Genomic DNA, 12,125 nt, shown 5'->3' on the forward strand with positions numbered 1-12,125 from the left:
TGAGGTTGATAATGAAGATTTTAAATATAGGTGGTTTGGGTGACTAATTACTGATGTTGAGATCCAATCTTTGAAAAAATATGATAGAGTTTTGGCAAGATTCGAGAGGCCAAATATTTTTTTGTGAACCTAAGAAAAGTGTAAAAGAGGCTATTTATAAGAAAATTGAAGCATATTGTGAAAGGCATGATAAATATCCCTTAAGGAAAATTTGGAGTTCACAACTTCTTATTTATGGGTCAAATATATGAATCTGTTGATCTTTAGTAGTTCTATGATTTTATCATTTGGAAAAGGCCCTTTGATCAACTTACCCACCATATATGGGCATGTATTTAGTTGTAGGACCCACAGATCATGTGTTAGTGAGAAACAAGGAGAGGAAAAGATAACTTTTATCCTTTTCAGCACTTATATGTTCCAAAAATGACAATGTGGGCATTGATAATCTCAATAAGTAATCTCTAACAAATATAAGTAGAGTAGATCAAGAAAAAAAACATGGGTTAATATATGGGAAGGAGAAAATTCCTAGACAAGAAACCTACCATGCATTAAAGAAGACCAAAGAATGACAAGTGAAAGTAACAAAGGTGGCCTTCTTTAAGTACGAGACATCAAATGGGGTAAACACATTCATATGTCTAGAATTACGGAAGAGATCAAACAATCAAAAAATACGAATTCTAATAATATTCCTTGAGATGATGGGAAGCCTCATTATCATATTGAGGATTTGTGTTCAAGGTTGTGAAATCCATGCAATACACCATTAAGTTAATAAATGATATTTTATGTGTTAGTTTCACATATATATTTGTTAGTTATTTAATTTGTGCTAGGAATACCTATATATATATATATATATATATATATATATATATATATATATATATATATATATATATATATATATATATATATATATATATATATATATATATATATATATATATATATATATATATATAATTTTTTTCTCTAAAAAAAACCTATGAATCAAAAGGATTCTTGTATATTTTTCTATGTTCGATAAGTGCTTTAGTACATTATTTTTTATTTCTATAACTATTTAATATATTTTTTTCAAGATTTTCAAGTAATATAATATGCATTGATTTAGTGTTTGTATACAAAGTATTAAATTTTAAAGGATATTCAATATATAAATTACTCTTATTATTTTATAGCCACATAATATCAATGGCACTTGACTATAATCATTATGGATGGGTGATGAGTGTTTTATCTACAACCATACTCCATAGTCTATTTAGCTTAATATGTGCACTTTTTAATAGTTTAATGTAATGAATTATAAACAGTATGTTTGTGCTTTTGAAAGTTATGACATGGTAGTGATTATTTGTTTATGGTTTTTATTTACCTATTTCAACTCAAAATTCATGTAAAGGATATAGCCATTCATCAAATATGCAATATGTAAGTATCTAGCTTACGGAATATTGAATAACAATGGAGCGAACTAATTTTGTAATAATCCGTGATAAATCTAGCACTTATAGAATGTTTTAAAATAGTGAAAAAATATTAAAAGTTATGACCCATTCATAATCATGATATATGTGCACATCACATATTATGATTTCTTGGATTTTACTTGTTTTTCTACAAGGTGTGCACATATTTGTTAATATAACATAATATTTTTTACTACCACCATTGTCAAATATGAAGAGATTAAGTTATATACATTCATGGGACACTAAGCACGGCTACAACTACCTAATCCAATATGTTTTGCAATGTAATATGTTTTGCAACACATACCCTTGGTTATTTTTTAGGATATCTATAATATGAAAGTATCCACTCATAATCCAAAAATATACTAAAAAAATAATAATTGTAATTTACAAACATTTCATTTTTCTCTTATAAAAAAATACTTTCTTGAGCACATTTTTCAAAGCATCATACTCCAACATACAACAAGTTAAAATAATATTTTCAAAATAACTTTGATCCGGTATAAAAATGTGAGTCAAAATTATGAGATCCATAATATTAGTTATTTGATTCATGTTAGGAAGATATATACATTTATATGATTTTAATGATTAATTTTATTCTATTTTAGTTGAGATAACATATGTTATAAGCGTTATTTAATAACATACAATATGAACACATTCCTTTTTCTTTCTAAAGGCACCTGTGAATAAAGAGGATTCCTACATATTTTATCATGCTCCATAAGTGCTTTAGTACATTCTTTGTTATAGATTTTCGAATAATACATTATGTGTTGACTTCGTGTTTCTTAACACACTTTTAAATTTTAAATGACAGTGTATATATAAATTGCCATTATTATGTTATAGTTACATGTTATCAATGATGCGAGTAGAATAATTATGGATGGTCAATGAGTGCTTTATCGAAATCTATATTCCATAATCTATTTAGCTGTGTGGTTTTTAATAGTTTGATGTGATGTATATTTAGTTTTTTCAGGATGAAAAAGCATAATTGTATATGTCTATTTAGTTTAAGATGTGTGTTATTTAATAATTTAATGTGATGAATTTTAACATTATGTTTTCAAGAGGTTGAAATAATATTATTAAGAGTATCTTTTTCTAGTATAAGAGTCATTAGAAATCATGACATTGTTTTAAATATAATTGGGGAAAATTTTGAAATCTTCTATTGAAGTATTTTAGAAACTAACGAATTATTAACAAATTTATATTGAAATTTTTGTAACTAGCAACATAAACAATTTTCATGTTAAGGATAATCAACACGTTCTTAAAATAAAATAGAGAAGATTATGTGTTCCTTTAAAAGAAAATAGACAAGAATATGTGTTTCTTTGGGCTAATTAGAGTGGAAGAATCTATTTTATTAAATAAGATATAATCTTTATTAAATTAGAAATATGTGTAAGTTGTATGAAAATAAACATTTGAAATCAAGGCATAAACATTTAAGTGAAGTGAACCATAAAGCCATTTGATACAAGGAATTTTAAATGAGCATGAGATTTCCATCCAAATAGTCCAATTCATGCTTGACATATATATTTGTATTTCAATAATTAATAGAAATTCAAATAAACTCTTTGAATTCTACTTTACATATCTTGAAAAGTTGTTTACCTACAATCAAACACTATACTATTACACTGAATAAGATGATAATACATATGCCTAAATGGCATTCAAATACAATACCAAAAAACACAATTATATACCATATGTCATTTATGTTTATAACGAAGTGTTATTGAGCTATGTAGGGAATCGATAAAGTCCATAAAATGGTCTTCGTGTGTTGTTGGGAGGAAAACCCAATATCCAACACCTTGCCCTATCCCAGACAATGAACATAGCAACAACTCCTCCAAATCTGATTCCTGCTCCAATTTCCAATGCTATCAAAGATACTTTTTCATTTACACGGCTCAACCATCCTGTTTTATCATTGCTCCCACTGTCATTAACTCTATCCATTTTTTTCTTTGACTCATCCTTTTGCTTGCATGGTGGTAGAGCGAGCCCACATAAGCACTTATTATTCTGAAATGAAGTCACAGAAAAAGTGTAGAATTGTGTCCCTCTTGGGATTTCCCCACATAGGTTATTATATGAAAGATTAAGGGAAGCCAACATTGATAATTTGCAGAGTTCTTGAGGAATTTCTCCATGCAATTTATTTTTGGCCAGGTTTAACTCCTCTAGAGTAGATATGTCACCAAGAACTGCAGGTATTTTCCCTTCCAATTGGTTCCAAGATAAATTCAACAATCGCAAGCTACTCATACTTGCTATGCTTACAGGGATTTTTCCAGTAAGATTATTCATAGACAAATCAAATATCATCTCACTGTGCCACACATATGGAATAATATATTCAATCCATTTTATGTCAACTGCCATTTCATATTCATACCTGAGCCCTTGTAAAGATTTGTTTATTGCAAATCCTTGAAATTTATCAAGATCATATGGTATTTCTCCACTAAATTTATTGTTGGATAAATCCAACACAAACAGCTTGCTGAGACTTGTAATCCACTGAGGAATACTACCATGAAGGTTATTATAACCAACACTTAAAACTTGCAAGTCACCAAAATTTGCGATGTATGGAGGAAGCTCGCCTGTAAACCCATTGTTTCTTAAATTTAGCACCAAAAGTTTTGTGCAATTGGCCAATGATGAGGGCAAAGTCCCAGTAAAGTTGTTGGAATGAGCAGAGAAAACAGTTAAATAAGTCCAATTATAGATGCCTTCAATAGGAATGGGTCCCTCTAATTTGTTTTGTGATAGATCTAATTCTTGAAGTGAAACTAAACCATTGATATTGTTAGGAATACTCCCGAAAAAGCTATTATTATAGATGTAAAGGATACGAAGGGCTTTTAATTGGCCTAAGCTATATGGAATTTGACCAGTTAATTTGTTTGAAGACAAATCTAAATATTCTAATGATTGAAGTTTTCCTATTGTAGTTGGAATTACCCCTGTCAAACTATTGTTTGAGAGGTAAAGGAATTCAAGCTTTCTCAAATTTCCTATTGTCCTTGGTATTACACCTCTGAAACTATTGTTAGAAAGAAAAAGATATTCAAGTTTGGTTAAGTTAGTAATGGCTTCAGGAATTTGACCACTTAATTTATTTGAAGACAAACTTAATAAAGTCAGTGAATAAAATTCACATATAAAACTTGGAATTGTCCCCGTCAAAATGTTATCGGCGAGAGCTAAACGAGTTAATTGATTCAAACTTGCTAGAGTTATAGGAATATTACCAGTCAACTTATTCCCTGCGAGACATAAAGAAGTCAACTGATCCAAATTTTTGAGGGTCATAGGAATATTACCGCTTAATTTATTATCATTAAGATTTAAAGAGGTTAAGTTAATGAAATTGGCCAAGGTTCCAAAAATGTTATTAGTAAGCATATTGGAAGATAAATCTAAAGATGTTAATTTGGTTGAGTTGGCAAAGCTTTCGGGCAGATTCGTAAGCATATTGAAAGACAAATCTAAAGAGGTTAATTTAGTCAAATTGGCAATGCCTTGAGGTATATTAGTGATTCCGATGCCAGAAAGACTTAATTCGGTCAACATGGTAAAATTGGAAATGGCTGTAGGTAGACTTCCGGTGAGGTTAAAACTAAGATATAAAGAAGAGAGGGGTAGACGAAATATTTCCAAAGGAATAGAACCAGAAATATTAAAGCTATTCTGAATGGATAGATATGTAAGGTGTGTCAAATTACCCAACGAACTTGGTATTTTTCCTGACAAGTCGTTGTCGTCTAGCTTCAAAGACTCCAGTTGCTGCAACGAGCCCAACTCCACTGGAATAGAACCGTCGAGCACATTCCAGCGGAGGTCCAATTCTCTTAGTGCTTTAAGTTGGCCCAACTCAGCTGGGATTTTTCCTCTCAAAGAGTTACCAAAAAGATCCAAGGAACGCACTTTCTGCAGTCGGCCCAATTCGGCTGGAATAGAACCGTTCAGATCATTCCAGCTGAGGTCAAGTGCTCGCAGGGATTTCAGGTGGCCAAACACAGCTGGAATTCTTCCTGTCAAAGAGTTAGCAGAAAGATTGAGGCTATGTAGTAATGAGAGGCTGCTGAGAGATGATGAGAGACTACCTTCCAATCTTCCTTCGTATATCCAATAGTCTTCTTCTTCATTGAAAATGAGATGTGCATGAAGGTCAATTGCGAGGACTTTGTTTGTGTGTGGCCTGCAGCGAATGCCATACCATGAGGAGCAGATATTGTGGGAGTTGTGGGCCGTCCAGTTGGAGAGCTTTCGGAGGGGATCAGATGTGATGCAGCTTTTGAATGACAAGAGGGCAGCAATGTCCCTTTGCTCGTGGGCATCCATTGATTCACTTTCCTCCACCATGTAATGCAGATTCCAAGTCCAATTATAGATGCCTTCAATAGGAATGGATCCCTCTAATTTGTTTTGTGATATATCTAACTCATGAAGTGAAACTAAACCATTGATATTGTTAGGAATACTCCCGAAAAAGCTATTATTATAGATGTGAAGTATACGAAGGGCTTTTAATTGGCCTAAGCTATATGGAATTTGGCTAGTTAATTTGTTTGAATACAAAACTAAATATTCTAATGATTGAAGTTTTCTTATTGTAGTTGGAATTACGCCTGTCAAACTATTGTTTGAAAGTAAAAGTACTTGAAGTTTTCTTAAATTTCCTATTGTACTTGGAATTACTCCGGTCAAACAATTGTGAGAAAAAGCATTTCAAGTTTTATTAAATTGATAATGGCTTCAGAAATTTGACCAGTAAAATTATTATCTTGCAAATTTAAAAAATTCTATTGATTCAAATTTTGGAGGGTTAGAGGAATATTATCACTTAGCATGTTATAAGAGAGATCTAAATATGTTAATTTATTCAAATTGGCAATGCCTTGAGGTATATTAGTGATTCTGATGCCAAAAAGACTTAATTCGGTCAACATGGTGAAATTGGTAATGGCTGTAGGTATACTCCCTGTGAGGTTAAAACCAAGATATAAAGAAGAGGGGTAGACGGAATATTTCCAAAGGAATACAACTAGAAATATTAAAGCTATGAATGGATAGAGATGTAAGGTGTGTCATATTACCTAACGAACTTGGTATTTTGAAGTGGTTGTATTCGAGAAACAAGTACTCTAGCTGGCGCAGCGAGCCCAACTCCACTGGAATAGAACCCCCGAGCACATTGAAGCTGAGGTCCAATTTTCTTAGTGCTTTAAGTTGGCCAAACTCACGTGGAATTCTTCATGTCAATAGATTGCCAAAAATATCCAAGGAACGCACTTTCTGCAGTCGGCCCAATTCGGCTGGAATAGAACCGTTTAGAGCATTTTCGCTGAGGTCAAGTGCTCACAGGGATTTCAGGTGGCCAAACTCAGCTGGAATTCTTCCTGTCAAAGAGTTACCAGAAAGATTTAACGTATTCAATAATGAATCATTTAGAATCATTACGGATGGGTAGTGAGTGCTTTATTTACAACCATATTCCATAGTCTCTTTAACTTAATATGTGTGCTTGCTAATAGTTTAATGTGACGAATTCTAATATTAAGTTTATGGTTTTGAAAATTATTTAGTACATGGTAGTGATTTTTTTTAGTGGTTTTTATTTGCCTTTTCTAACTCAAAATTCATATAAACAGTATAATCATTCATGAAATTCGCATTGTTTAGGTATCTAGCTAACTGGATATTTAATAACAATGGATTGAATAATCTTTGCAATAATCCACAAACAATATTTAAAGATACATAATGATAAATCTTGTACTTATACAATATTTTAAAAGAGTGAAAAAGTAGTTGAAGTTAAGCCCCATTTATAAAGAAACATATATGCACATCACATATTATGAGTGCTTGGATTTTACGTCTTTTTCTATATGGCTTCAATGTGTTTGTTAATACAATAATATCCTTGCTACCACCATTGTCAAATTTGAAAAGATTGGACTATATTGGTCCATGAGAGAGTAAGCATGGCTATAGGTACCAGATCCATTATGTTATTGCAACACATGCTCTTGGCTATCTTCTAGACAAGGAATAGTATCTATACATAATAAGAGGGTATACACTCATAAATCCAAGAATATACTCAACAAATCAATAATTACGTTTCACAAACATTTCATTTATCACCATAAAATAAGACCATAAGTCTTATAAGAATACACTAGAGTCCTTGGAGACCATGTGCAAGGCATCATGCTCCAACATAAAATAAGAAAAACATGATATTATTATGAATACATTGATCTAGTATATGATGAGTGGCTGAAAATTATGAGGTAGGTTTGGATGTAATTGGGGTAATATTTAAATGTTTTAAAAGCTTCCTCTAGAGATTTTTGGAAACTAACAAATTATTAACAAAGTTATATTTAAATTCTTGTAGCCACCAACATACACAATTGTCATGTTAGGCATAATCAACATGTTCTTACAATAAAATAGAGAAATTTTTGTCCTATTTTGGGCTAATTTAGAGTATAAGAATGCATTCTATTGAATAAAATAGAGCCTCTATTACATTCCAAAGATTTGGATGTTGTAGGAAAATAAACATTTGAAATCAACATGCAATCCTCTATGATAAGTGGACCATACAATCCCTTGATACAAACCATTTCAAATGAGCATGATATTCCCATCAAGATAGTCCAATTCAGGTTTTACATATATATTTGTATCTCAATAATTAATAGAAATTCAAATAAACTCTTTGAATTCTATTTTACATATCTTGAGAAGTTATTTACATACAATCAAATGATAGGTAAACATGATTCAAATACAATGCCAAAGAACACTATTATATATAGTATAACATTGATGTATATGAAGAAGTGTTACTGAGCTATGTAGGGAATCGATAGAGTCCATAAAATGGTCTTTGTGTGCTGTTGGGAGGAAAACCCAATACCCAACACCTTGCCCTATCCCAAATAATGAACATAGCAACAACTGCTCCAAATCCTATCCCCATTCCTATTTCCAATGCTATCAAAGATACTTCTTCATTTACACGACTCAACCAGTCTGTTTTAACATTCCTCCCACTACCATTATCTTTAGCCATTCTTTTCTCTGACTTATCCTTTTGCTTGCATTGTGGTAGAGGAAACCCACATAGGCACTTATTCTTTTGAAATGAAGTGTTACTAAAAGTGGAAAATTGTGTCGGATTGGCCCACACAAGTTGTTAGAGGAAACATTTAGAGAAGCCAACATTGATAATTTAGAAAGTCCTTGAGGAATTTCTCCATGCAATTTATTTTTGGCTAGGTCCAACTCCTCCAAAGTAGGTATCTCACTAAGAGATGCAGGTATTCTCCCTTCCAATTGGTTTCCAGACAAATTTAGAAGTCTCAAGCCATTCATACTCCCTATGCTATTAGGGATTTCTCCTGTAAGATTATTTTGAGACAAATCAAATATCAAATTTCTCACATTCAAATATGACATATTATACTCATGTCCTTTCATAACCAATGTTATTTCTTCAGGATAGTTGCCCGCATCGATCCAATTTGTTGCAAATCCTTGGAGTCTTTCAAGATTTGAAGGTATTTTTCCACTGAAGTTATTGTTGGATAAATCCAACAAAAATAACTTTGTGAGATTTGTGATCCATGAAGGTATACTACCATGAAGATTATTATAACCAACATCCAAAACTTGCAAGTTATCAAAACTTGCAAGGTATGGAGGAAGTTCACCTGTAAAGCCATTTTTGCTTAAATCCAATCTCTCAAGTTGGGTGCAAATGGCTAATGATGAAGGAAGAGTCCCAGAAAAGTTGTTAGAATGAGCAGAGAAAGAATATAAGTTGATCCAATTGTAAATGCCCTCACTAGGAATGTGTCCTTCCAATTTGTTTTGTGATATATCTAATTCTTGAAGTGAAACCAAACCATTGATACTTTGAGGAATACTCCCAGAAAAACTATTATTGTAGATGTTTAATGTAAATAGGCTTTTTAATTGACCTATGCTATATGGAATTCGACCACTTAATTTGTTTGAATGCAAATCTAAAATTCTCAAAGATTGAAGTTTTCCTATTCTGTTTGGAATGATCCCTGTCAAATTATTGTTTGAGAGTGAAAGGAATTCAAGTTTTGTTAAATGAATAATATCTTTAGGAATTTCCCCTATTAATTTATTATTGCTAAGGTCTAACCAAGCCAATTGATTCAAATTTTTGAGGGCCGTAGGAATATGACCCGTTAACTTATTATCTTGAAGCTCTAAAGAGGTTAAGTTGTTCAAACTGGCCACTGTTACAAAAATGTTATCCGTGAGCATATTTGAAGACAGATCTAAATTTGTTAATTTAGTCAAATTGGCAATGCCGGGAGGTATATTAGTGATTCCGATGCCAGAAAGACTTAATTCGGTCAACATGGTCAAATTGGCAATGGCTGTAGGTATACTCCCGGTGAGGTTAAAACTAAGACGTAAAGAAGAGAGGGGTAGACGGAATATTTCAAAAGGAATAGAACCTGAAATATTAAGGCTTGAAATGGATAGATGAGTAAGGTGTGTCAGATTACCCAGCCAATGTGGTATTGTGCCTGAGAAGTCGTTGTCTTCCAGAAGCAAGGACTCCAGTTGCTGCAGCGAGCCCAACTCCGCTGGAATAGAACCCCCGAGCACATTTCCGCTGAGGTCCAATTCTCTTAGTGCTTTAAGTTGGCCAAACTCACGTGGAATTCTTCCTGTCAACTGATTCCAAGAAAGATCCAAGGAACGCACTTTCTGCAGTCGGCCCAATTCGGGTGGAATAGAACCGTTCAGCCCATTGTCGCTGAGGTCAAGGGCTCGCAGGGATTTCAGGTGGCCAAACTCCGCTGGAATCCTTCCTGTCAAATAGTTACTAGAAAGATTGAACGTATGCAACAATGAGAGGCCGCTGAGAGATGATGAGAGACTACCTTCCAATTGTCCTTCGTATCCATATTCATCATTGAGATGTGCATGAAGGTCAATTCCGACGACTCTGTTTGTGTGTGGCCTGCAGCGAATGCCATACCATGAGGAGCAGATATTGTGGGAGTTGTGGGCCGTCCAGTTGGAGAGCTTTCGGGAGGGATCAGATGTGATGCAGCTTTTGAATGACAAGAGGGCAGCAACGTCCCTTTGCTCGTGGGCATCCATTGAATGCGGATTCCTCATAGACGGCGCTGCAGGCAGAGAGGCAGCAGCGACGCAGAGAAGCATTAAGAGAAGAGCCATTTCCCAAAAGGCGTGTTGAGGTGTGTGTTAAGGTGGGGTGCGAACACATCTTTATAGCTCTAACGCGGCTTCTCATAGGGGGTCCACCATAGAATTGACTCGGTGGAGGCACGCCAAGAATTTTCATTTCAGTTCAGCGCGGAATTCGGCGGTCGGGGCACAGAGTTAAAGAAAAGTGTGGTAAATTGAACGAATTTAGCGGTGAGGTATTAAATATTTATATATATTAAAACAGCTAAAAATAATATGTTCTTTTATTTAATTTTGATTGATAAGTATGAGACCAAATTATCATTTTGTGCAGCAATCATCGCCTCCACTCCGCATTTTCGTATCGCAGAAAACCCCGTAAAAATAAGACCACGCCAAACTCTCAGTGGTTAAAATAGCTTTTACCATTTAATTAAAATATTTAAAATAATATTTCTATAATACCTCAATATTAATATTAATATATTTACATGTATGAGATTATTAATATTTAATGATATATAAAACTATTTTTTTTTTACAATATTTTCTATTTTAAACACTAAACCATGACTGATAGCCACCTCATTGTATTGGAGAAATGGTACACGAGATTTAGGGGTTTTAATTACATCAAATATCGGCTACCTGAAGTCACTTAGCATCGATATTATTTGGTTCTTAATTAATTTAAATTTATTAATAAAAAACTTTTTATTATAAAAGAAAGAAAGTAGGTCAAATATATATGGTATATGGTTTAGTGTAATTTATAGATGAAATGATTTTTTGAAGGATTTTTTTAATTAATTTAATAATTAATTTTAATTAAAATTTAATACAGATTTTTAAAAACTTGAAATTAAGTTATTTAATCAATAGAATTAAACTAGTTTAGGATTTCTAAGAGTGTTGAATTCATTTATATATTAAAAAAAAAAGCATATTCTTCCTTGAAATTGTATCGTCAAATTTAAGTGAAAAAACTATTTTACTTATAAATTAAACTATACCTAATATATATTAATATAATTAATTAGTTAACTAATTATTTTATATTTTTAATTTAAAAATATAATTTTTTCCAAAAAAATAAAATAATTATATTAATATTTATTTTAATATAACCTATATTTTATATAGTTATTAAAATAAAAAATAATAATTAAAATTTAAAATTAATTTAATTATTTATAAAATACACCATTTTAATTCTTGAAATATATATTTATTTATTCAATAAAAAATGAAATGTTAACGAAACAAATTCTTTAAGATTAATTAATTAATAAAAATAAAATCTTATAAATTATCTTATTAATAAAAATAAAATCTTATATAAATTTTAAGCAAGAATATTTCTTTTACCATTTT

The 12,125-nt window shown here is 31.9% G+C and overlaps 1 protein-coding gene across 1 annotated transcript; it reads right to left on the reverse strand.

Annotated features, from left to right (window-relative positions):
- Positions 1-8,573: 8,573 nt before the first annotated feature.
- LOC149240343 (uncharacterized) lies at positions 8,574-10,781 on the reverse strand. The gene is made up of 2 exons (XM_089370144.1): positions 10,253-10,781; positions 8,574-10,180 (listed from the first exon to the last, which is right to left on the reverse strand). Exons 1-2 carry the CDS (start codon positions 10,779-10,781, stop codon positions 8,574-8,576), a joined length of 2,136 nt encoding a protein of 711 aa, XP_089226270.1.
- Positions 10,782-12,125: the final 1,344 nt, after the last annotated feature.

This window comes from Pinus tabuliformis, chromosome 8, assembly GCF_031772625.1.
Source record: "Pinus tabuliformis cultivar Carrire ecotype Pingquan chromosome 8, CPIR1, whole genome shotgun sequence".
Classification (NCBI taxonomy): Eukaryota; Viridiplantae; Streptophyta; class Pinopsida; order Pinales; family Pinaceae; genus Pinus; species Pinus tabuliformis.

Excerpts from the sequence above, each read along its gene's own strand:
- LOC149240343 (XM_089370144.1), bottom strand. The coding sequence starts at position 10,781 with ATGGCTCTTCTCTTAATGCTTCTCTGCGTCGCTGCTGCCTCTCTGCCT. Across the intron at positions 10,181-10,252 it reads GTTGACAGGAAGAATTCCAC|CGGAGTTGGGCTCGCTGCAG; the intron begins GTGAGTTTGGCC and ends GTTCTATTCCAG.